General features: G+C 43.4%; 1 protein-coding gene across 6 annotated transcripts in view; it reads right to left on the bottom strand.

The window, feature by feature from the left end:
- The window catches only part of CELF2 (CUGBP Elav-like family member 2), a 634,914-nt gene that overhangs the window by 107,247 nt on the left and 501,598 nt on the right, over nt 1-26,069 (bottom strand). For all 6 annotated transcript variants that reach the window (XM_081330781.1, XM_081330780.1, XM_081330779.1 and 3 more), the window contains one exon: nt 2,424-2,472. In XM_081330781.1, coding sequence (XP_081186907.1) covers nt 2,424-2,472 — 49 coding nt within the window. The remainder of the gene's footprint in view (nt 1-2,423; nt 2,473-26,069) is intronic.

A 26,069-nucleotide genomic window follows, 5' to 3' on the forward strand; every position in this document is an offset into this window, starting at 1 on the left:
AAAAACGGTCATAAGTCACCTTTTTAAGGGCCATTGTAACTTTGAAGTGCTGCTAAATAAACTGTTGAAAGTATAGCATCACAAGGTCTCAGAACCCAAAATGGTGTGGTGCCAGGGTTATTCTTAAACCCATAAGATCTGTTTGTGTTGTGATTCAGTGTCAGCCTGGCCCCTCCAGTCAGGTTCCTCATGAGGCTCAGCTGTGTGAGTACGAGGTGTCGGACTCAGAAGAGTCACAGCTGAATCTGTTCAGAGACGCTAGAAGCAGAAGGCAATCCAGCAGAGCAGAGCAGAGCAGAGCAAATCAATGAGGCAACTCAGTGAGAGGAGGAGAAGGCAGTGAGAAGCCACACCTTGGGACAGATAATAAAAGGGGAAGATGTGGGCAGTGCTGGTTGCCGAAGGCAACCGTTTGGAGACATTCTAAGAATCCTGGTCTGTTCTTGCTACATCTGTTTAACTCTTGTTTGTTGACTCTTGTTTGATATTTTGATTCATTTATTGAAGGAAATATTCTGTTGCTTTTTTGTTTGAACAGTAAATAAATTTGGGTTGGGTTTTTCCAGCCTATTGACTGTAAAAAGGAAAAAGGGGTTGTGCCTGACACACAAACAGGGCCGGTCGTAGGCTGGAACAGAACAGTTTGGCTTGCAAGTTGATCTATTGTGGCTTCCTCTGTTCAAGAATCCCTTTGGTTTGACAAGGCCTTCTTTCACGAAGGGGTGTCAACCGAAGGCTTGGTGCCTCACTGGCATCCTGCCATCAACTGGGGAGGGGGGGAACAAATGGGCAATAAAGCCGTGTACCTTTATGAGGGGGAATTGGGATGGGGGGGCGGGGAGATTGACAGTTCAGGAAGAACTTTTGGAAGAACTTTTGGAATCTCGTCCATGCCAGCCTCTTCAAGACCCCGTATCCTGAGAATGGAATTTCACCCGCCTAAACACCTCAGCTCTTCTCAAAACATCTTGGCGGATGTCAGATTGGCTACCCAAGGACGGACTACAGGGGGAGGGCTGGGGGCAACCAAAGGGTTAGTTTCGTATTGATGGGCGGGAACTTCCGATTCCGCCTGTCCCTACGCCAGGGGTAGGCAACCTTGGCTGTTTTATGACTCGTGGACTTCAGCTCCCAGAATTCCTGAGTCAGCCATGCTGAGGGGAAAGAGAGGTTTCCAAGCTGAGCCATGCTGGCTCAGGAATTCTGGGAGTTGAAGTCCGCGAGTCATAAAAGAGCCAAAGTTGCCTACCCCTTGCCCTACCCCAATCAGCATCTCTTAGCAGTAGTGCTTTTTCACTTCAGTCACACGGAATTGAGAATTTGACTTTCCTAGGAGATCAGACCGGGGCCTAAGCCTGTTCCGTTGTGGTGTTTTGTGTGGTCATATAAGCACTCCTTTTAGAATGTCAAAGCCAAGTGCGTTTGTGTTCTTTTCCGAGCTTTGCAGGATCCACGGAGAACCGAGACATCAGGATGCATCATAATGAGGACCTCACCTCTCCAAAACAAGGTTGTTGTTTTTTTTTTAAAAGGAACAAAATGAAACTTGCCTATCTCTGCAGAGAGACAGGGAGAGAGAGACAGGGCCCAGCCATCATTTACATTTGCAAGTATTTAAATCTCCAAGGGCACGGCTTCTGCCCTGATTAATAATGAATGAGGATTAAAGACACAAACCTGGAAAAAAGCCAGGGCGAGTGACTCTTCCATGTGGGAATAGATAAGTTTTCAACAGCTGAAGGAACGGGGAGATTTCTTTGACTTTATCTCTTCTCCTTTTCTCTTAGCAAAACTGTAAGAATCAAGGCCCCTTCATACAGACAGTCCTCGACCTACGGCCACAACGGGAGCCCCAGATTCACGTTGCTAAGCGAGACAGTTTCCCCGCTTGACGGCTTTTCCATGCCGCGTTTGTTAAGCGAATCCCTGCAGTTGTTACGTTAGCAACACGGTTGTTAAGCGTATCTTAGCTTCCCTCCATTGACTTTGCTTGTCAGAAGGTCGCAAAAGGGGATCATGTGACCTCCCCCCGCCCCGCCCGGGACATGGCAACCGTCATAAATATGAACCAGTTGCCAGGCATCCGAATTTTGATCAGGTGACCACGGAGGCGCTGCAAGTGTGAAAAAAAGGTCATCAATCACTTTTTTTTCAGTGCCTGGGTAACTTCAAACGGTCACTAGATGAGCGGTTGTTAAGTCGAGGACTACCTGTATTGGCACAGAGTTCTCAATATCTGACACAACCTATTGTTTCTGGGGTGTTTAAATTCATTGGTAAGCTTTTTGGTTTGATTATTGTGTTTGGCTTATTACTGTGAGCACTCTTAAGGGGTCTTCGGTGAGGGCAGCGGGGTAGGAAATGGATTAACAAATATATATATATATATATGTTTAGGTATAAGAAATTCTTTTATCACCTACCGTTGGACTTTTCACTATCTGCAGGTTTCATCTGAATGGGATGATGCATCTGGAAACAACAGACGACAGAGAGGGAAAGAGAAAGTAACGCAGGTTGGAATAACCTCAAAACCAAGCACATTTCAAATGTTTTTCCTCTCCCGCCCGCCGCCCCTAAATTTTCTACCGTTGCCATTGTGAGGAATGATGAAGGAGAGTTTAAAAGTTGCAGCGGTGTTGCGGAAGGCGGGCCAAGATGGCTCTTGATCTAAGTCAGTGTTTCTCAATGTTGGCAAGTTGGATGTGTGGACCAAGTCCCAGAATTCTCCAGCCAGCCAAAATTCTGGGAGTTAAAAGTCCACATATCTTCTTCAACTTGCCAAGGTTGAGAAACACTGATCTAACTCATCATTTCCTAAACATATTGGGTAGAGACGTTCCAAAATTTCTCTTTGAACCCGCCTAATTTCTTACAAAACGTTTGCCTGCCATTGTAAAAGTAACATTGCTTTGGATGGATGGAGAGATCCAATTTATTTTGTGGTGTTTGCAGCCAGCTCAAAGACTGTGAGCAGGTTACAACACGGTAAAAAAAAAGCCATGAACAACAGGAATGAATCAACATTAGAAATAAATAAATAAATAAATAAATAAATAAATAAATAAATAAATAAATAAATAAATATCAGTATATCCATGTCCCCCCAGGATGGAAGTCAATACAACTGAAGCCAATGAAATAAAATTATCTTGAAAGGTTTTTTGAAAAGTGAGGGAGCTTTAAGGACCTCTGAATGCTCCTAGCTGTGGGGGCTACCTCAGAGAAGGCCGGCCACCTTGTCCGTGTCTCCCTCATCTCAGGTAGGGAAAGTCTCTTAACAGCCCCCCCCCCCCAAGATAGTCTTGCTGGGTGAGTGGATTCAAGTCTGCCAAAGCTCTCTTATTAAACAGATCAGCCATCCAAGAAACAACACATTCCAATGCTCTATTATCTGATATTTTTTTTAGAAAAAGAGGAACTTGTCACAGTTTGATCTTATGGCTCATCTGCTTTTGCATTATCCACATGAACGTACATTATTATTGTATAATAAGGGAACTGCTGGGCAGTGAGGTACTACAGTTGCCAAAGAAATCAAGATAATAGGCCAAAATGTGCAGTCCTGTCTCCTTTTGATATGTGTTACATGTAAAAAAAAAGAGGTGGGGCTTCACTCATGCTGTGTTGACATTTGTGGCACATATGCATCTAACAACCCTATTGTAACAATTTACATTTTTTGCAATCCTCACCATCATGGTTACAAGTCAAATACTGTGCTTATTTCCCCAAAGAAGCTGGCTTATCTGGTATGCAAATGAATGCAAATTAATGCAGGCTCTCCAATTATCTTGTGCCTTATTCTTTCAACACTTGCTTGGTGATCTATTGACCACTTTGCTTCGTATTTCTAGGATAAGTTCTAAACAAGTCCCACACTTAAATGCATGAGTTCACACATTTAATTTGATCATCTCTTCCCTTCCTGACTTGGTCCATGTCATCAATTTTACCAAAGATTGTTCTCTGAAAGATTGCCTGGTCCAGGTTGTGGTTTAATGATAAACCACACTTGTTTTGTTCCTCTGGTTTATTGGTAAACCACACAAGTATTTTTGCAAAACTCCAACTGTTAAAAAGATCTTAGTCAACAGGCAATAGGATTAGGTCCAACCTTAGCCTAGCATGAAGCCCATATGTGGCTTCATATATAGCGTCAGACTGATCAAAATTATTTATCCTCTTGTTAAAATTTGAACTCAGTACTGAAATGTCCGTACCCATTTTGCATTTTTACAAGCTACATAATCATTTCCCCAATTTTTTTTCTTTATTGTTTTTGCTTTGACTTGCAAGCTGCACAATAACATTTGATCAAACTGCATCATAACGTAAGGAAAGGACTAGGGGTGACATGATAGCAGTCTTTCCAATATTTGAGAATGTCATGGTTCCGATAGATGAGACCAGTAGAAATAAGAACTCCGAGGCAATTGCTTTCCTCAAAAGAACACATTTAATGGCTACGTAGTGTCGGCACAAACAAAGGTGAAACCAAGACTGAAAGTTCCCTCCCTCCAGGCTACAAGGTAAAAGTTGAACTTCCCACCCCTGCAATGTGTCATAAATCACAATCCCCAATTCACTACTTTGGCGGGCAACGGAAAGGCCAGCCCCCCAAACTCAGCTAGCTTGACCTTGGTTCCCACAGGAAAGTTATTGTTGTGTCTAAACTAAAAGAACACATCTCCCCACTCCCATTACCGTGGCAACTGAAAACCAAGTGAGGATGTTTGAGTGTTGACAGAGGGGCTGTCACAGAGAAGAGGGAGTCAAGCTATCCTCCAAAGCGCCTGAAGGCAGGACAAGAGGTAAGGGATGGAAACTAATCAAGGAGAGAACCAACCTCAAATTAAAGAGAAATTAGAATTAACCAGTGGAACGGGTTGCCTCCAGAAGCTGTGGATGCTCCAACACTGGAGGTTTTTAAGAAGAGACTGGACAGCTGTTTGTCTGGAATGGCCCAGGGTCTCCTGCCTGAGCAGGGGGTCGGACTAGATGACTTCCAAAGTCTTGTCCAAGTCTGTTATTCTATATTTGGGAAACAAATTACAACAACCTATAGGTGTGTTCCCATTTTCTCCAGCTGGATGCCTTCCAGATACTGTATAGGGCTGTGAATTCTGGGCGAACTTATCCCAAATAGACAGATGCAATGTCTGCTTGAGGAAAGCTGATGGATAGATTGGGTAATATGGACTGAGTACATTTGCACTGAAACACGAATATTTCTCTCCCCCCTCCTTGGCTTCAAGTAGCTTAGGAAATATACTGTTTCATTTCTATCTCCATGCTGAGGCCCATTTTTAAACTTTACATGCAACACAATCTTGGAAGCTCTGCAGAACTGCAACCATTTTCCTTCCTTCCTTTCTCCATTCCAGCTATTTCATTTTCCTCCCCCCCTCCCCGCTGATGAATTAAAGCGCAAGAACGTTCCGAGGCAAAGTCATTTTTATACATTAGCAAGCACAAATATTTCTAAGCCCTCCAAATGGCTGACCACATGCCAAAGCCACAGTGGGGAGATCCATTTCATACTTCAGCTGGCAGCCTTTCCCATATTTACCTTGGCATTACATTTTGAAACTCTGTGGGGATAACTGGAATTAAGTTTTACTCCTTTCGCTTTAAAGAGTTTCGATCAGCTTCTCTACTTAAAAGCCATCCAAAGCAGCTTAAAAAAGGAACAACACCATCAAAACAGTCCGATAAAAATCATTCACTCAGAAAAAGTGCAAGGTTTTGCACATAGGAAACGGCTTCCATTCTCTGCAGTCTCAACGGTATTGTTTGAATGAAGTTCTCTCCAGCCTGAAGATTTATTCCTACACATAAAAGGGGTGGTGGTGTCTGTAATCAGGGATCTATCCAGTACTCAGTCCCCAAAGGCGTTGTTGCGTTTGCCAATTCTTCTTCCCACCTTCTTGCCAAATTCCATTGGCAGCACAGAAGTCCAAATTTATCCTTTACAATGAAAGCACAGCTATCTACTTTCTCTTCACTGGGTGGAAATATTTATGTCTTCTTCATTCTCCAGGAAAAGGAGTCAAAATCATGGCAAGGTGTTGGATGGTCTAGTCTAGTGCAGGGGTCTTCAGACTTGGCCCTTTTATGACTTGTGGACTTCAACTCCCAGAATTCCTCAGCCAGGCCTGCTGGCTGAGGAATTCTGGGAGTTGAAGTCCACAAGTCATAAAAGGGCCAAGTCTGAAGATCCCTGGTCTAGTGTTTAAGGCACCAGGCTAGAATGTGGGAAAAATGCGAGTTCAAGTCCACCTTAGTTAGGCATGAAAGCTGGCTGGATGACTTTGGGCCAATCACCAGGCCAATCCCATTTATATCCCGCCCTTCTCCGAAGACTCAGGGCGGCTTACAATCTAAAGCACAAATCAATGTGCTTAGCAATAGCCTTCATTCTATGTATATGCCTGCTTGTTAGGGCTTTCACACAGCCCCCAAGCGGCATTATTACAAAGTCAGCTTATTGCCCCAACAATCTGGGTCCTCATTTTACCTACCTTGGAAGGATGGAAGGCTGAGTCAACCTTGAGCCTGGTGGGACTCGAACCTGCACTAATTGCAGGCAGCTGGTGTTACTTAAGGAGGCATTAGCCCACTGCTCCACCAAGGTTGTAGCCTAGGTGGGCGAGCTTCACGGCACAAAACTACCAGCATCCCAATGAAATGATGATTATTTATATCGGCTCCCCCCCTTCTTAACATGAAAACCAAGTGCAAATGCTGATTCTCACTGGGATTGGGATTTGGGAAACGGACTGCTTGAAAGGCACAAACATGGACGAATCGCACGTTAAGTTCCTCTAAAGATGCAGCTTTCTTTTCGCCTTGCTTTTGGTGCAGTGTCATGCTTGAATTTGAAACGCTATTTCTTTATATTAGAAAGATAATGTAAAGGAGCTTGTAGTTCACTGTACAAGCTCCTTTTAACGTTTGCCATGAAGAGTTGAAAAGTTAACCTCCTTGAACCCTAGATTCACCGAGACCCTAGTGTAGGTATTACAAAAACCATCGCTTTGCACCTTGTTCAACTCACAGATGACATTGAGAGATTGCCATCATGCAGGTACATATGCTAAAAGCTCTGTAGTAAAATATTTAAGAGTGCAAAATGGTGGGTGTCAAAAGACTCTTAAGAAAAATGTGCAATGAATAAGAAAATTAAGTATTCCAATATCTCAGGGGGTGCCACGAAGAAGAGGAGGTCAAGCAAATTCTCCAAAGCCCCTGAAGGCAGGACAAGAAGCAAAGGATGGAAACTAGTCAAGGAGAGAAGCAACCTAAAACTAAGGAGGAATTTCCTGACAGTGAGAACAATTAACCAGTGGAACAACCTGCCTCCAGAGGTTGCGGATGCTCCAACACTGGAAGTTTTTAAGAAAAGATTGGTCAACCATTGTCTGAAATGGTATAGGGTTTCCTGCCTGAGCAGGGGGCTGGACTAGAAGACCTCCAAGGTCCCTTCCAACTCTTGTTATTCTGTTCTGTTCAGTTCAGTTCATGATAGTGTAATTCAGAGGACTGACATATTCCAATAAATAACAGGGCTGAACAGTGCAGAACTAAACCCAAGCATTTTATATTTTTCCGTCTTACCATAAGGGCTAACATAATTTACTCTACCTTTTCTTGCCCACCCAAAACGATTAGGGATGATCTAAAACTGGATTCAGTCTCTGTGCCACCCAGCAAAAATGTGTTGCTGAGATAGCGTAGCTTATCAAAGAAACAGCTATTGTAGTTCTACACCATCAAGCACTTATCTCTCCAGCTAAGTGAATTTTCAATATGCAATGCTGTCACACTCAAACTGGTCTCCAACCAACCTCTGCCTGCTGACTGTATTGCAAAAAAAACACCAAACAGAAACAAAAAACAAACAACCCCCCCCCCTTTGCTTGCTTTTAGGAGGATATTGTCGAGCCCCGTGGGCCGACACACACCGGGGGGGGGCGAAACCCTGTCCCGGCCTGGTACTTCCCTCCCGAGCCCCTCACCAGCTGCGGCCGTCACCGGGAGGCAGCGCAAAGCCGGGGACTCTCCGCGGGGGTCAGAGCCGGCTCCAGGCTCATCGTCTCCCATCTGCTCTCCTCCGGAACTGGGTCGCCGGGACGCCAACAGAATGCCGGGTGCTCTCTGCAGAGGTCGGGGCCGCTTCCAGACTCGCCGCCTCCCATCCATTCTCCTCACCAGCTGGGATGCCTGCAGGACGCCAGGCGCTCTCCGCAGAGGTTGGGGCCGCAATGACGGGCAGTTTGGCGCGTCAGTGAAAGGCGTCAGTGGAGGCATCGGCATGGCCGAGGGAGTGCGGCGCGGGATGGCTCAGTGTCATGCTGTGGAGAGGAGAATCCCCATGGCGTCCTCGTGGCTGAAGGTATGGACCTCCCCGAGGCTGTGGGGAGGGGAGTCCCCACAACTCAGGCCACAGAGCACAGAATGGTGGGACGGAGCTGCCGGACCTGCATGACTGTTCCGGAGGGGAACAGAGGGCCTGAACTTTCACTTATGTGGTCTTCCCGCCGGATGCTGGCTTGTGGACTGGGGGTGGGGCAATGAGTCCGAACGGCTATGTAAAATGCTGGGAGCACTTCGCTCCCAGTGCTGACTTTTTCTTTGCATGGAATAAAGCAGGGCTTTTCAACCTTTTCACCCATTGTACCACTTTTAGGATATGGCAACATCAGTACCACCAGTCGCCTAGCAAGGTGTCAAAAACTTGATGACCCCCCCCAAAAGAAAAAAAGTGATGAAGTACAGGTAGTCCTCGACTTACAACAGCCCTGACAGCCCTGCAGCTCCAGCCGTCTCTCGCTCAGGCTTGTGCAGTGCTGCCATTGGTTCAGCTCATTCCCCTCCTGCACTACCATTTTTCTAGGATGGTTGCGTACCACCTGCCAGGTGCCAATGTACCACAGGTGGTACCCGTACCACTGGTTGAAAAGCCCTGGAATAAAGCATCTGTTACTCGTTCCTGTTTGCTGGTAGCTGTTTTCAACCCAAAGAGGACATTGCAACAGATATTGTGATACAGGATCCAAACATTGCAGCATCTTCTGCATCAGAGTACAGTATATCTAGCTGGCTGTACATTTATGAAGTCTATTTTCAACTATATGTTCTCAGACAGAGCCTGATCAACGTGTCGTCAATTGAGGATGTTCAAGATGAGACATGATTAAATCTGCTAAGGGGGTAATATTTTCCTGGTTCAGTCAAGCTTACTCTTTTCTCTTGGGTCCACAAATGTTTCCTTGGCTAAATGGACAGACTTAACTAGTCTTTGATACATGATGAAGAACGTGGGGTAAGGATTTTGTAATATTCCCCCCCCCCAGGAGACAGATTTTGTTCTAGAAAAGCTGAATTTATAGATCACAGGTGTCCATCTTAGCCCATGATGTCACTACACATTTATTTTGTGTGCAAACTACAGTATTTTATCCATACTGTTTATGTGATGATGTCATGACATGCATGAAGACTCATGTCCCATTTCTTCCACCCTGTAGACCCTCATGATATGGACCTGCTACCTGATTAATAGCTCTTGGTGACTTTCCAGAAGGCTAAAAGACATTCCAAAATAGTTTGAGGATGAAACAATCTCAATTAAATAATGACATTGTATAATTAGAGCACTAGAGTATTTCTGGCACTCTATTTCTTATTGTACGGAAAAAAGGAAGGAAGGAAAGGAAGGAAGGAAGGATAAATGTTGGGAAGCAATTGAGAAAAAAATGTTCTTTGCTTAGATAAACTATAACGGTAGTTGATTGTAACATCTGGGTCACAGTTGCTAGGACCATTTATACTTATTATTTATAAGATGATCTGCAACGGTTGCAATATTTGCAAGTGTGCAGTGATTGAAATGGTGAGGAGCTCATTAAATCTGAAGGGCTCTGAATCACTTAAGCAGTGTAGAGATGGGATAAACAAATAAATAACTCCAATGAAAAAGGACCATCACAAAGCACGCTCCACTTTTAAAATCAGCAAGCAAGATTACTCCAACCTTATATAATATGATTCAAGCTCCCAGAATTTCCAGCCAGGTTAGAGATTGCTGGCGGGTGATTCCCAGGAGGAGGGCGTTCTCTGTGGGTGCGCCCGCCCTTTGGAATGAACTGCCGATGGAGCTTCGGACTGCCCCCGACCTTCGCTTGTTTCGCCGGGACTTAAAAACCTGGTTGTTCGAATTGTCTGGCCTGGACTGAGGGATTTTAAATTTTAAAGTATTTTAATTAAATCATATTAAATTATATTAAATTAATTTTAAAATTTTAATTTTATTATTATGAATTGTGGGCTTGTACTAATTTAATTCCATTTTATTCTCTTTTTGTACTGTTTTAACTGCCCTGTGAACCGCCCTGAGTCCTCCGGGAATAGGGCGGTATATAAATTCAACTAATAAATAAATAAATAAATAAGTGTGTGTGTGTGTGTGTGTGTGTGTGTGTGTGTGTGTGTGTGTGTATAACATATATATATGTGCAATCAGCCCAGGTTCGAATCTCAGAAGGGTATAGCTGACTGACGAAAACTAATAAGTTTGAAATGCATTTCAGTCTCCCTTAATTCTTTGTTAGTAATTTACATAAATATATGAGCTGTCCGGTGTGACTACTGCCTGTTCGATGGCCTTTAAGATAGGCTGAAAAAGGAAATAAAGATTTGCCCCATGTTTGGGGCCTAGCAAGGTAATCTAAATAGTTAACAAGTATTTGACACATATCTCCCCTTGCAGAAGCTAACAAAGCGAGAGAGATCCTGTGGCTCAAGAGGTAAAAACAACTGCCTAATGTGCAATCAGCCCAGGTTCGAATCTCAGAAGGGTATGGCTGACTGATGAAAACTAATAAGTTTGAAATGCATTTCAGTCTCCCTTAATTCTTTGTTAGTAATTTACATAAACATATATATATATATATATATATATATATATATATATATATATATATATATATATATATATATATATATATATATATATATATATATATATATATATATATATATATATATATATATATATATATATATATATATATATACATACATACATACATACACATACATATGTATATGTATATCATATGTGGGTGTGGGTGTGTATCTATCTATCATCTATCTATCTATCCACACACATATATACATACATACATACATATATATATATATATATGCACATGTATGTGTACACAGATAGATATAAATAGTTAAGATAGAGATAAATAGATAAGATAGAGATAGATAGATAAATAAATAGATAGATAGATGGATAGATAGACAGACAGACAGACAGATGATAGCAAAATTCCTGATTGAAACTAGGTGTAAAAGACATACAATTAGCTTATTAGTTATTTAAAATTCTTACAATGTTGCTTTTCAAACAAAAGTTCTACAACTCTTTCCAAGGCAATTTGCGAAGGATAATTACGGTAGTTTTGTACACAGAGCAGAGACATTAGGCTTCTAGCTCCCTTGCCAGTTAATCCATGTGCAACACTTCCAATGCAGGCCACCAAAGATTACTCTTTTAGCCCTTCCAGCTAAACCAGACAGGAAATAGGATAAGATGAGCTAATTCTACTTAACTGTAAAGCTCCACTGTAGGGCTACAGGATTTCACAAGTCAGAATGTACACATCTCCCTCCATCTCTTTTTACAGCCTGGTAAACTCAGAGTGGATCGTTCCTAAGTTACTTTTTCTGACCATTAAGCATCTGCAGGCTTCTTCCTCTTTTATCTGTTCATTCCTTAGGCAGCAACTCTTCTCCTCATCTCCCAAAGTTATCCCCTCATACCATTCCATCTATTCATCCACAGCTGACTCTTTCTATCATGTCCCCTCCTCTTAAACTATTCCCAGATTTTACTTCTTTCTTCTCTCTGGTGTCTTTTTCTTTCTTTATGGCAGGATGACTTGTTTTCTAATGATGGAAAAACTTGAGAATTTAGCTGCACTCTCATTCAGGCATGATTTGGTCTAGGGCAGGGGTCTTCAAACTCGGCCCTTTTATGACTCGTGGACTTCAACTCCCAGAATTCCTCAGCCAGGCACGGTCTTCAAACTCGGCCCTTTTATGACTTGTGGACTTCAACTCCCAGAATTCCTCAGCCAGGCACGGTCTTCAAACTCGGCCCTTTTATGACTTGTGGACTTCAACTCCCAGAATTCCTCAGCCAGGCACGGTCTTCAAACTTGGCCCTTTTATAACTCGTGGACTTCAACTCCCAGAATTCCACAACCAGGCACGGTCTTCAAACTCGGCCCTTTTATAACTCATGGACTTCAACTCCCAGAATTCCTCAGCCAGGCACGGTCTTCAAACTTGGCCCTTTTATGACTCATGGACTTCAACTTCCAGAATTCCTCAGCCAGGCACACATGCCTGGCTGAGGAATTCTGGGAGTTGAAGTCCATGAGTCATAAAAGGGCCGAGTTTGAAGACCACTGGTCTAGGGACATATATCTCCTTCAGGAGAGGAGGGCTACAAATACTGCTCCTCCAGGAGCAAAAAAGAGCAAAGTCAGGAGAAACACTAGTCAAACTACTGACATCAAATTAATCATAACACCCCAGGCTTGTAACATATCTCACCTTAAACATGAGAAAAACCTCATCAACTTTGCAATCTTATCAGGAGTAGGTCTCCAGGAAAAAAAGCTGTATAGTCTACCGTACCCCAAGATCAGGAGGTGGTTTGGTAAGCAGCATTTTGTCTCAACACATTTTATAAAACCGTTATTAAAAAGCAGAAGCTTTCCTGAGCTGTGCAATGCAAATTAAATGAGCTGTGGAAAGTGGATGCTTTTTAATAAACTGTGTTCCCTGGAAAAGGGGCTAACAGACCTTTTTTGCAACCTTTGCAGATAGTTTTTTTTATCTTTTTAATCAGATCATGGAAAGAATGCTGGTTTTCCTCTCTGTGGAAGACAGGAGACTCCCAACTGCAACTCCCTGTAGGTGTAATTAGTAGTTTGGCATGAAAGCAGTGCAAACTGAGGATTTGGGCATCCATACCATTATTAGAACTCTCTGTTCCCCAGCTTCTCTCTCTTGGCTGTTCTCAGAAAACTGGAGACAGGAATCTTTGCCAATCTGCTAAAACTCATCCAGGGATCTAGCTTCTTAATAGAACAGAGTTGGAAGGGACCTTGGAGGTCTTCTAGGCCAGCCCCCTGCTCAGGCAGGAAGCCCTATAGCAATTAAGACAAATGGTTGTCCAGTCTCTTCTTAAAAATCTTCAGTGTCGGAGCATTCACAACTCCAGAGGCAAGCTGTTCTACCGATTAATTGTTCTAGCTGAAATTTCTCCTTAGTTCTAGGTTGGTTCTCTCCTTGATTAGTTTCCATCCATCGTTTCTTGTCCTTCAGGTGGTTTGGAGAATAAATTGACCTTCTCTTCTTTGTGGCAGCCCCTTAGATATTGGAACTCTGTTATCGTGTCACCCCTACTCCTTCTTTCGGCCATCCTACTACAAAGAAAATCTTATGTGATTCTCTGTAACTAAAATGCTGACCTGTGGGAGAGTTACCACATGATGGCAGCCTAAATCAGTGTGGATTTAACGAAAGATCCTCATGGACAGGGTGTGACTAGAGGGTAAATGTTGCCAAACCCTGCTTTATCTTTGCAGCTGCAAGGCTCTCTGTGAAAAAGCATGGGTGGCTCACACAATAAATAAAAAACAGGTACATTTTAAGCATGCATAACACACAGAAATACGCTAGAATCTCACTGTAACGGAGTCTATGTGTAAAGTAGAATGTCTGTTATTGAGGAAAGTCCACTAAATCAGAGAACAGAGGGAGTAAATCACCAGGATTTATCTGTTCCATGGTGGCATCGCCACACAAGGATAGATATTTCATTAGTTGCGTCAATGCACCCCATTTATATGATGGTAAAGGTAAAGGTAAAGGTTCCCCCGCACTTGCGTGCTAGTTGTTTCCAACTCTAGGGGCCAGTGCTCATCTCCGTTTCAAAGCCGAAGAGCCAGCGTTTGTCCGAGGACGTCTCCGTGGTCATGTGGCCGGCATGACTAGACACCAAAGGTGCACGGAACGCTGTTACCTTCCCACCGTAGTGGTCCCTATTTTTCTACTTGCATTTTTACGTGCTTTTGAACTGCTAGGTTGGCAGAAGCTGGGATGAGTAACAGGCGCTCACTCTGTTACACGGCACTCGGGATTCAACCCGCCAAACTGCCGACCATCTGATCGACAAGCTCCGTGTCCTAACCCACTGAGCCATCGCGTCCCTTTATATTATGGTATTATTGTACAAATGAAGTAAACTGCGGCAGAAAAATGGCATGCAAAGTCCATTGTACAAATTTCACGGTAGTGTCGCTACATTTATAAAAAAAACATAAAAGAAAAAAAGAACCACAGATTTTATATTGTGAGCTAACAGGTGGGTTGGAAAAATTATCACGAAGAAATTAAGAACCTAAACAAAACCCGCATTCGTCAACTTCCTATATAGAGAATTACAACACCTTTTGAAACAATGACTAAAACTGAAGTAGCAATATATTATTACATTTCACCACGATGGAGAAAATCGGTATTTGTGATTACTGTTTCTGGTGTTTCTGATTACTATTTCTGGTATTTCTGATTACTATTCAACCAGTTGTTCAATTGCTATCTGTTCACGAGCAATTCTAAGTGTTTTCCTCCTATATTTCTTTTGTTGGTTTAGGAGGCAGAACCTGGCAAAATATTGTCTCTGCTAAGCGAGCGAGTGAACAATTTCCTCATAGATCAGAGGAAAGGCATCTCTTGGATGGGATATGGTGAATGCTGTGTACAGTGTCCAACTGAGGTTTGATATTTAGCACTCATTGCAACAGCAACAACCTTAGCTCTGTATGATGCTCACTTAGAAGAACGGTGCCTTCTTCGTATGATAAAAAACAAGAAAGGTGAGAAGTTTATTTCAGAGTGAGCAGACAGCTGCATCTGGAGTTGATGTAGGTGCCTGCTAGTTTCAACATGAAGTTATCTTGCAAGGTTGTTTCAAAATTAGAGAACCTAACATGTAGAGTGACACATTGCCAAAATGTCCCAAAGCTGATTGATTGATTGATTGAATGAATGAATGATTGATAAAGACCAAACTGTCTTTATTGCTTTCAGTGATGCTGCATGGAACAGAATAACAGAGTTGGAAGGAACCTTGGAGGTCTTCTAGTCCAACCTCCTCCTCAAGCAGGAGACCCTATATTATTTTAGACCACGGGTATCAAACTCGCCGTGTCACGGGACGTGTCACGACGTATCACGACTCTATTTGCATTGCCGGCAATGGGGTGGGTACGGCTTCGGTACGATGAAACCGGCCCGTGGGCTGGCAGTTTGACACCCCTGTTTTAGACAAATGGTTGTCCACTCTCTTTTTAAAAATCTCTGGTGATGGAGCACCTACAAGTTCTGAAGTTAAGCCGTTCCACTGGTTAATTGTTCTCACTGTCAGGAAATTTCTCCTTAGTTAGCTTCCATCCATTGCTTCTTGTCCTGCCTTCTGGTGCTTTGGAAAATAGCTTGACCCCCTCTTCTTTGTGGCAGCCCCTCAAATATTGGAAGACTGCTATCATATCACCCCTGGTCCTGTCCTGGGTGCAATTAAGGCTAGTAGACAAGGCTACTCTTACCAAAAAAGCATTATGTGAAATCCTAGATTCCAGCCACAGCATGATGGGCAGGGGAAGTCAATGACCCAGGAGTGTCAACCGTGCAATATACAAGGTTATGGAACGTTAAGAAGAATAAATGTTGAAGAGTATGAGCCAACAAAGAAAACGAAAGGAAAAAAAAATAAGAAACACCGAATGTCTGTGAAATTAAAAGAAAGAAAAAGGAACTGAGAGATCCAGATGAAAATGATCTTGTGGAAGGAGGAGGAGGATGGTGTGGAAAGAAGTGAAGACGTGAGGAAGTGAATTATAAATGAGAGGGCTAAAATGTGTGCAAAAATAAAGGGGTTCTTGGTATTCTCTGATTTTGTTTGTTTTCTTGCAGACGTTCAGTAAACCAAACTAGATAACATCATTTTAAGCCTTGGTGGAGCAGTGGGCTAATGCCTCCTTAAGTAACACCAGCTGCCTGCAATTAGTGCAGGTTCGCATCCCACCAGGCTCAAGGTTGACTCAGCCTTCCATCCTTCCGAGGTAGGTAAAATGAGGACCCAGATTGTTGGGGGCAATTAAGCTGACTTTGTAATAATGCCGCTTGGGGTGTGTGTGAAAGCCCTAATAAGCAGGCATATACATAGAATGAAGGCTACTGCTAAGCTTGTAAGCCGCCCTGAGTCTTCGGAGAAGGGCGGGATTTAAGTGGAATTAAAATAAAAAATAAAAATAAATCAGTGCTAGTCTGATGTTTCGGCTCATGATCAGAGAGGCACACCTCAGGCTACGCAAACACTAGCACACCATAGCAAACCGCTAGCACTGATGATATTACCTAATTTGGGTAATGAAACTGATGTTATTATCTAGTTGGGTAATGAAACCTCTGCAAGAAAACAACCAGGTTCAGAGAACAACAAGGACCCCTCATTTCAACCCTGAATCTACAAAGATTCTCCTTTATTGTGTGCCAAAAGTATGAATTGATGCCATATGACTTGGTGGTGAATGTATATAAAAGTAGAAAATGGTTATTAATAGTTACTGTTTACTGTCCTGTGAATGTTGATAATGTAAGATGCCTTTAGGAAAAATGTGCAACATTCTGGATATGGTTCAGGGAAACATTATAAATGGCTTTTGAATAAGTGGGTAGGTATAATAAAGCAAAAATGTCTAGAGAGCAAGAAACTGTCAAGGTAGAAACAATATTGAGGGAATGCAGAACAATTGTGAAAGCAATAAAAAATATGTTTGGCAACTTGACGAAGAGGGCTAAATATGGCACTTTGGGGAGAGTGAACTGAATTAAAAATAAAAGTAATTTTGGATCAAACTGAAGTGGGGGAATCGCTAGAAGGTATATTTGAGGAACTTACATGGAAATAACAGTGATACATTGAAAAGTAGGCTTGAAACCAATTGCTGCTGCTATTGGTACCCAAGAAAAACAGATAAATAGCCAAGAAAAAATAAATAAATGAAAAATTGCCTCCAGAAATTGTGGTGCTCCAACCCTGGAGGTTTTTAAGAACAGATTGGATAACAATTTGTCTGAAATGGTACAGGGTCTTCTGCTTAGATTAGAAGACCTTCAAGGTCCCTTCCAACTCTGTTATTCTGCTTGGGAATGTTGAAAAATGTTATTTATTTATTTATTTATTTAGATTTATATACCGCCCCTCTCCGAAAGGACTTGAGGTGGTGTACAGGGCAATTAAAACACTATAACAACACATAATGTATAAAAATTAAAATGAGATTAAATCAAATAGCCCTAAACAATAAAAACATACTAAAATTTAAAATTTTTAAAATTTAAGATCTAAAATCCCAGTCCCTCAGTCCAGGCCAGCAAGTTCAAATAGCCAAGTCTTCAGGTCACGGCGAAAGGAGCGAAGGTCGGGAGCCATCCGGAGCTCAACCGGAAGCTGATTCCAGAGGGCAGGCGCGCCCACAGAGAATGCTCTCCCCCTGGGGGCCGCCAGTCGACATTCCCTGACCGACGGCACCCTGAGGAGGCCCCCTCTGTGGGAGCGCACAGGGCGATGGGAAGTTAACGCCGGCAAAAGGTGCTCCCGTAAATAACCCGAACCCATGCCATTTAGGGCTTTATAGGTCATCACCAGCAGTTAAAGGGTGGATGGTGCAATTGATGTAATTGGAGAATGTTAAAATGTGGATGAAGTGTGTTTATAGAGTGGATATTCAACATGTTTTCTGTATACCTGAAAGCCCGTAGCTCTGCCTGATGACTGGGGGAAAAATGTGGTTATTGTTTGCTTCCACAAAGGAAAAATTGTAAGAATGAATGCAAAAATTGCAGGGGATCAGCTTGTTTAAGCATCCCTGGAAATGCGTTTGGCAGAATTCTGATTGAAAGGTATGTGAGATGATAATGAGCAAAATTTGGGAAATACAATGTGACAGTGTGGTGGGCAATCGAGACGTTTGCTTTTAAGCAAGTCTCCGATAAACATATGAATGACGGCTGAAAACATATAACTGCGGGAATGTTCACAGTATATTTGTTGATCCAGAGGAAGTCAAATAAATGTATAACAGAATAACAAAGCAATGAGATAGGTAAATAACAAAAAGCAACATCTAGAGCAGAGTATGAATATGATAGAATCAAGGGTCGGCTGAAAGGTATGTCGTACGAAGTAAGGGCATTATAAAGGTAAAAGGTAAAGGTTCCCCCGCACATGCGTGCTAGTCGTTTCCAACTCTAGGGGCCGGTGCTCATCTCCGTTTCAAAGCCGAAGAGCCAGCACTTGTCCGAGGACGTCTCCGTGGTCATGTGGCCGGCATGACTAGACTCCAAAGGCGCACGGAACGCTGTTACCTTCCCACCGCAGTGGTCCCTATTTTTCTACTTGCATTTTTACGTGCTTTCGAACTGCTAGGTTGGCAGAAGCTGGGACGAGTAACAGGCCCTCACTCTGTTAAGCGGCACTCGGGATTCGACCCGCCAAACTGCCGACCTTCTGATTGACAAGCTCAGCATCCTAACCCACTGAGCCACTGCGTCCCTTAAGGGCATTATAGCACCAATCAAATTAAACTGTGAGTAGCACCGAGCTATCTGGAAATAAGAAAGGAAGAAAAAATAAACCCAACTCTTTGAATTTTAGAGATACATTTAGCCTTTTTGTAAAATGAAACCATTTTGCAAGGGAATTATGCGGTCTTTTGTTTGGCGTTGACATCCAGGAAGAGTTTTTTTTTTTTGCGTATCTGCTGTTATTTCATAAAGATCTTGACTCTGCCTATGCCATCCCTGATGTGTACAGTTTTCCTGTTTCTCTTTTGTTTGTTTTTTTAAAAAAATGCAGAAATAAAATTTAAACATGCTACATTTAGGCAAGAAAAACCAAATGGACAGTTATAGTATAGCTGAGGGGTAAGCAACCTTGGTTCTTTTATGACTTGTGGAGGTAAGCAACCTTGGCCCCTTCATGACTCGTGGACTTCAACTCCCAGAATTCCTGAGCCAGCCATGCTGAGGGGAAAGGGAGAGGTTTTCATGCTGAGCCATGCTGGCTCAGGTATTCTGAGAGTTGAAGTCCACGAGTCATAAAAGAGCCAAGGTTGCCTACCCCGGTATAGGTGATAACTTGCTCAATAGTAGTAACTGTGAGAGGGATCTTGGAGTCCTAGTGGGCAATCACGTAAATATGAGCCAGCTGTGTGCTGCAGCTGCCAAAAAGACCAACACAGTCCTAGGCTGTATTAACAGAGGGATAGAATCAAGATCACGTGAAGTATTAGTACCACTTTACAATGCCTTGGTAAGGCCACACTTGGAATACGGCATCCAGTTTTTTTCACCACGATGTAAAAAAAGATGTTGAGACTCTAGAAAGAGTCCAGAGAAGAGCAAAAAGATGATCAGGGGACTGAAGGCTAAAACATATGAGGAACGGTTGCTGGAATTGGGTATGTCTGTCCTTCAGTTCTTTAATGAACTGAAGGACGAGGAGTGACATGACAGCAGCCTTCCAATATCTCAGGGGCTGCCCCAAAGAAGAGGGAGTGAAGCTATTCTCCAAAGCTCCTGAAGGCAGGACAAGAAGCAATGGATGGAAACTAACCAAGGAGAGAAGCAACCTAGAACTAAGGAGAAACTTCCTGACAGAACAATTAATCAGTGGAACAACCAGCCTCCAGAAGTTGTGGGTGCTCCAACACTGTAAGTTTATAAGAGACTGGACAGCCTTTTGTCTGAAATGGTATAGGGTTTCCTGCCTGAGCAGGGGGTTGGACTAGATCACGGGTCGGCAACCCGCGGCTCCGGAGCCGCATGCGGCTCTTTGAGCCGTCTCCTGCGGCTCCCAGCCGCCCGGTGCGCGCGCACCTCTTCGAACGGGCAGTGGTGTGCGCGCACCTCTCCAAATGGAGAGTGGCACCGCCCGTTCCGAGAGGTGCGCGCGCACCTTTCCGAAGGGCGGAGGTGCGCGCGCACCTCTCCAAACCGCCGCCATCCCGTCCGGAGACCTGCCGCGTTCGTCAAACATTGACGAACACGGCAGCTGTGCAAACGGGATAGCGGAGGTTTGGAGAGTGCGCGCGCACCTCTCCCAAGCTGCCGCCATCCGCGTTTGTCAAACATTGACGAACACGGCAGCTGTGCAAACGGGATGGCGGCGGTTTGGAGAGTGCGCGCACACCTCTCCAAACCGCCGCCATCCTGGACGGAGACCTGCCGCGTTCGTCAAACATTGACAAACACGGCAGCTGTGCAAACGGGATGGCGGCGGTTTGGAGAGTGCGCGCGCACCTCTCCAAACCGCTGCCATCCCGTCCGGAGACCTGCCGCGTTCGTCAAACATTAACGAACACCGCAGCTGTGCAAACGGGATGCTGGCGGTTTGGAGAGGTGCGCGCGCACTCTCCAAACCGCCGCCATCCCGTTTGCACAGCTGCCGTGTTCGTCAATGTTTGACGAACGCAGCAGGTCTCCGGACGGGACGGCGCGCACCTCTCCAAAGGGGAGACCCGTCGCCGCACAGATGCCTCCCATTTTGCGCATGCGCGTGAGTGGACGCACGCGCGCGCACTTTTTGCGGCTCCCACTTTTTTGTTTGTGTGATGGAACCGGTTCTGAGTGGCTCTTTTCCTTTTTCCGGTTGCCGACCCCTGGACTAGATGATCTCCAAGGTCCGTTCCAACTTTATTATTATTAATATGCTTTCCTAATTCACAGCAATTGTACAAGCTGCACACTCTCGGGTTTTCTTGCAGAGGTTTGATTTCTCAGTGCATAATAACTTCTAGGGTCCTTCCTCACAGATCAAGGACATAAAAGACTGCTGTTCATTTTAGAGTATTAGTAAACACCAGCTTCTATCTCACTGGTGGGCAGCATTATTTTCCACCGGGAATAAATCTGCAGCCCAATTGAATCTCGGGTGGCTTTTAGGAGAGGGAGGAAGATGGAGAGGGGAAAAAAAAAACCAGCCCAAAAGCCCCCACAACCTCCCCTGCCAAAATGCAAAGGTTTTGGAAATGTTCCATATCTGACCTTTGCTGCATATTGCACTCCTATTTGCTTCTGATTTGAATTAAATATTGAATATTTTGACTGGCTTAACAAAAGCCGCATACACAGTAGCACACATCCGCTGAAATTTAGGATGAAGTGGCACTCGCATCCAAATGCTTATTTTGCAGCAAGCGCCATCCTTTGCCCCTCATTTGCTGTTTATTTTCTAAAAAAAAAAAATCCCCACTGCCTCCTTAGCCATCTTACAAAGCTTGAAGTTCCTTTGAAGAGCAGAGAGGAAGCACCAATAATTTTAATATTTTTATTGTAGCGGGGGGGGGGGGGAAACGGTATTGGTGCTAGGATGAACCATTGCTAATCAGAAAACATTGTTGGAAATCATAATTGCAAGACTGCAATTAACCCAATAATCTAGCCAAAAGGTCTGCAGGAAAGTAACCAACATCCTACCAGCATTTCACTTCAGGCGTAGTTTATACCGGTGTTTTTCAAACTTGACACCTTTAAGATGTGTGGACTTCAGTTCCCTGAATTCTTCAGCCATGATGAAGTTGAAACCCTCACATCTTAATGCCGCTGAACCTGAGAAATATTTGGCTTAAATTGAAATTTCTCAGATTTTCTACGGTCGTGGACCACTAAATAAAGTGGAAAATGCTGGGACTGCATTTTTGTGTAACTATGCATCCTCTTTGCTTTTAAAAGACCGTTTAAAAATAAACTGCCTAAAGTTGGCTGGACTATGGTGATAAGTAAATATAACATGTTTCTTTATTTGAAATATTTTTTTTGCCATAATACAACTCTTGCTGGTCAAGAAATAGCTTTGGTAAAAAAAAAATCTCTGAATAATTCAAGGAGCTTGGGGCAAGTTGATCCCCAGCCTATTTTATTTGGCATTGTTGTTGTTGTTAATTGCGAAGTCGTGTCCGACCCATCGTGACCCATGGACAATGTTCCTCCAGGCCTTCCTGTCCTCTACCATCTTCTGGAATCCCTTTAAGCTCACGCCTACTGCTTCAATGACTCCATCCAGCCACCTCATTCTCTGTTATTTGGCATATTTATATAGAATAGAATAACAGAATTGGAAGGGACCTTAGAGGTCTTCTAGTCCAACCCCCTGCTCAGGCAGGAAACCATATACCATTTCAGACAAATAGTTGTCCAATCTCTTCTTTAAAAGCCTCCAGTCTTGGAGCACCCACAATTTCTGTTCCACTGATTAATTGTTCTCACTGTCAGGAAATTCCTCCTTAGTTCTAGGTTGCTTCTCTCCTTGGTTAGTTTCCATCCGTTGCTTCTTGTCCTATATCGGCCTGTGTCACAATCAAGCAAAGCTCCTACTAACTTTGCTTGATAGAAGGTCACAAAAAGTGATCACATGGCCCCAGGATGCTGCCATTGCAATAAAAGCATGCCAGCTGCCAAGCACCCACATTCTGACCACATGACCATGGGGACGTCAGTGTGGAAAATGGTCTAAGTCATTTTATTTCCTGTGCCATTGTAACTTCAAATGGTCACTAAACAAATGGTTGTAAGTCAAGGACTACCTGTACTTGGTTGTAAGCCACCTAGAGTGACCTCTAGGAGAGATGGGTGGCAGGTAAATTGAATAAATAAATGGCTATTTTTCCAGCTGGCTGTATCTCCCACAGGAGCTACTTTGCCCAACAAATAGGACCCAGAGACAATGATTTGTGCTTACCATCCGCACAGCACAGCAAATGTAGTCAAAACTGTGTCCTGAAATGCTAGCCTGGATGTACGGTAGTTTGATTAGACCAGGAAATACCTGGCATCCATTAAGAATCCAGGCAGTTTGTTGAAAATATTATCATATTTTCTCTTTTTTTTGGGGGGAGGGGTGGTGTTGTGAGAGAGAGCAAAATTCCTCTTCTCCCGGCGCAAATGGACTCATTTAACAACCGTCTTGCTTAGCAACAGAAATTTTGGGCTCAGTTGTGGCCGTAAGTCAAGGACTACCCTGTAAGGGCTTCTGTGCTTTAAGAGTCCCATAGTTAAAACAGTTTCGTGGCCCGTGTTATCCTAAATCCCCACTCTCTACCTGTCCTTCCCAGCTGGTCTCTCCCCTGTCACCAAGCTCCTTTTAAACTAGAAATGCCAGAGATTAAACCTGCAACCTTTTACATGGGAAGTTTTACCTCTGAGCTCCAGCTTGCTGTCGATCACCACTCTAAAACCTCTCTGGAGCTTCAGAGTCACTGACACCAATATTGCGCAGCTTCTGTTCATTCGGATCGTATCTCTGAGCAGCAAAACAGGGTCCAAAATGTGAGGAAAGAAACTCACACGCAACCTCTGGGAAAAGCTGTTTGATCCCAGCACCACGCCAAAAAAAAAAAAAAGCTTGCAATTTGCCCATTTCTCTTCCCCCCCCTCCATGATACCGGTTGATTTAAAGGAAGACAGAGCTTGAATTGCATTTGTCCGTAGAAATGCAGCACCAGTCCGTTCCCCTCCCTCCCTCTTTTTCAGAAACTGTCTTGACTTTGAAAAATGACAGTCTCATTTAATGATTTACACTGCTCTATTAAGCAAACATATTTGAGGCATTTAATCTTTTCTTTCTCTTCCTACCCAAACACTTTTGGCTCTAAGGCAGGTCAGGCGTGCCGGGAGGTACCGAACCGGCTGATGGCATTAATGGTGAAATTCCCCACTTCACATTCATGGGTAAACACCCCTGATTAACTACCACTTCTTCAAACAAATGAGCCTTTGCAAAATTCATTTTAATCCTAACATAGATATTCAGATGGATTCTACAATCTTGCCGGAAAGAATGTCTCCGGGTAATTCTATATGCAAACCCATTAAAAACAAGAGAGTTAAGCGTGGCAGCACCGATTTTTTTTCCAGCCATAGCAGCAAGAACTTTTGATAATATCTAGCAATAGTCCAGATGCTTCTGATGCTTACGGTTATACAGGTAGACCTCAACTTACTAACTGTTTGTTAGTGACCATTTGGAGTTAAGTAGCACTGAAAAAGTGACTTATGACCGTTTTCACATTTACGTCTCTTGCAGCATCCGTGTGGTCACACAAGCAAAACTGGCAACTGGCTCAGTTTTATGGCAGTTGCAGGGTACTGGGGTCATGGGATTATCTTTTGCAACCTACTGACAAGCCAAGTCAATGGGCAACCCAGATTCCCTAACAATTAATTATGTTTACAATTTTTAATTTATTTTTAATCTTTAATTTTAATTTATTGCACAGATGACTTTAATTTTAATTTTATCTTAATTTCTGTACTTATTATATGTTATTGTTGTTAGCCGCCCTGAGTCCTTCGGGAGATAGGGCAGGATATAAGTCCCATTAATAAATAAATAAATAAATAAATAAATAAATAAACAAACCGTGTTACTAACTTAATAACTGCAGTGATTTACTTAGCAACTGTGGCAAGAAAGGTCACAAAATGGGGTAAAATTCACTCAACAACTGTCTCGCTTAGAGAAGAGAAATTTTGGGCTCAATTACAGTCATACGTTTTTGTTGCTGTTGTTGTTAGTTGCGAAGTTGTGTCCGACCCATCGTGACCCCATGGACAACGTTCCTCCAGGCCTTCCTGTCCTCTACCATCTTCTGGAGTCCATTCAAGCTCACGCCTACTGCTTCAGTGACTCCATCCAGCCACCTCATTCTCTGTCGTCCCCTTCTTCTCTTGCCCTCCATCTTTCCCAGCATGAGGCTCTTCTCCAGTGAGTCCTTCCTTCTCATTAGGTGGCCAAAGTATTTGAGTTTCAACTTCAGGATCTGGCCTTCTAAAGAGCAGTCAGGGTTGATTTCCTCCAGGACTGACCGGTTTGATCGCCTTGCAGTCCGAAGACTCGCAGGAGTCTTCTCCGGCACCATAGTTCAAAGGCCTCCATTCTTTGGCGCTCAGCCTTTCTTACAGTCCAACTTTCACAGCCATACATTGCAACTGGGAAGACCACAGCCTTGACTGTATGCATATTTGTTGGCAGGGTGATGTCTCTGTTTTTAAGGTTCATACGTTAAGGACCATTATATTGTGAATCAGAATCTATGAATTATGAAGTATATAGATGGACAACTCTTTGGTTCCTCTGTATAAGGGGCAAAGAAATGCTGCTAGGGAATCGTCAGATAAGAGAGGGCAGAGCCCAAAGCTGCATAATGGGAAGAGAAAGAGACTCAGAAGCTACTCTCCTTAGTGCAGGGGTAGGCAACCTTGGCTCTTTTATGACTCAGGAATTCTGGGAGTTGAAGTCCACGAGTCATAAAAGAGCCAAGGTTGCCTACCCCTGCCCTAGTGGCTAAGGCTATAAAGGAAATTGCAATGCTTTCAGATTTGCAAGACTCTGTTAATGTAGCCTTCCAATAAACTAGAAATTACCTCATCTGGTCATGTTTCCTGTCTGACCTCCTTGGAAAGGCTGTCCCACCATCTTTTATTTTCTTGTTTTCTTCTGCCTTTAGGGCCAGAATGTGAAAATTTTACCCGTATTGCAACATCATTAAGTAAATGAAGTGGGCTATGGGGAATCTGATTTGGTTTACATTCCTCAAAAGTCAGGAGAGGCTTATAAACATCTTAAAGGGAGCTCTTTTCATAACCTTTAAATGTTTGTCCTCCTTCATGCCGGCATCCTATGTAATATGTTCTAAGGTAAACTGTTCTCAGAATTACAAATGTTGAAATACAAAGCTTGCTTCTAACCTTGAAAACCTGCTGCAAAGGCAACACAGTTGTTAGTTCCTAAACAGACAGATGTCCCTTGCAGCATTGCATCTTTGTGACCTTGGAAGCTGTCTGGTTTTGTGTTAGAGAGGAGAATCAGAAAGGGGTCAAGACTCAAAGGCTTACACAGTAGGTTCCAAAAAGAA

The sequence above is a fragment of the Vipera berus genome (assembly GCF_964194415.1).
Source record: "Vipera berus genome assembly, chromosome: 6".
NCBI classification, from domain to species: Eukaryota; Metazoa; Chordata; class Lepidosauria; order Squamata; family Viperidae; genus Vipera; species Vipera berus.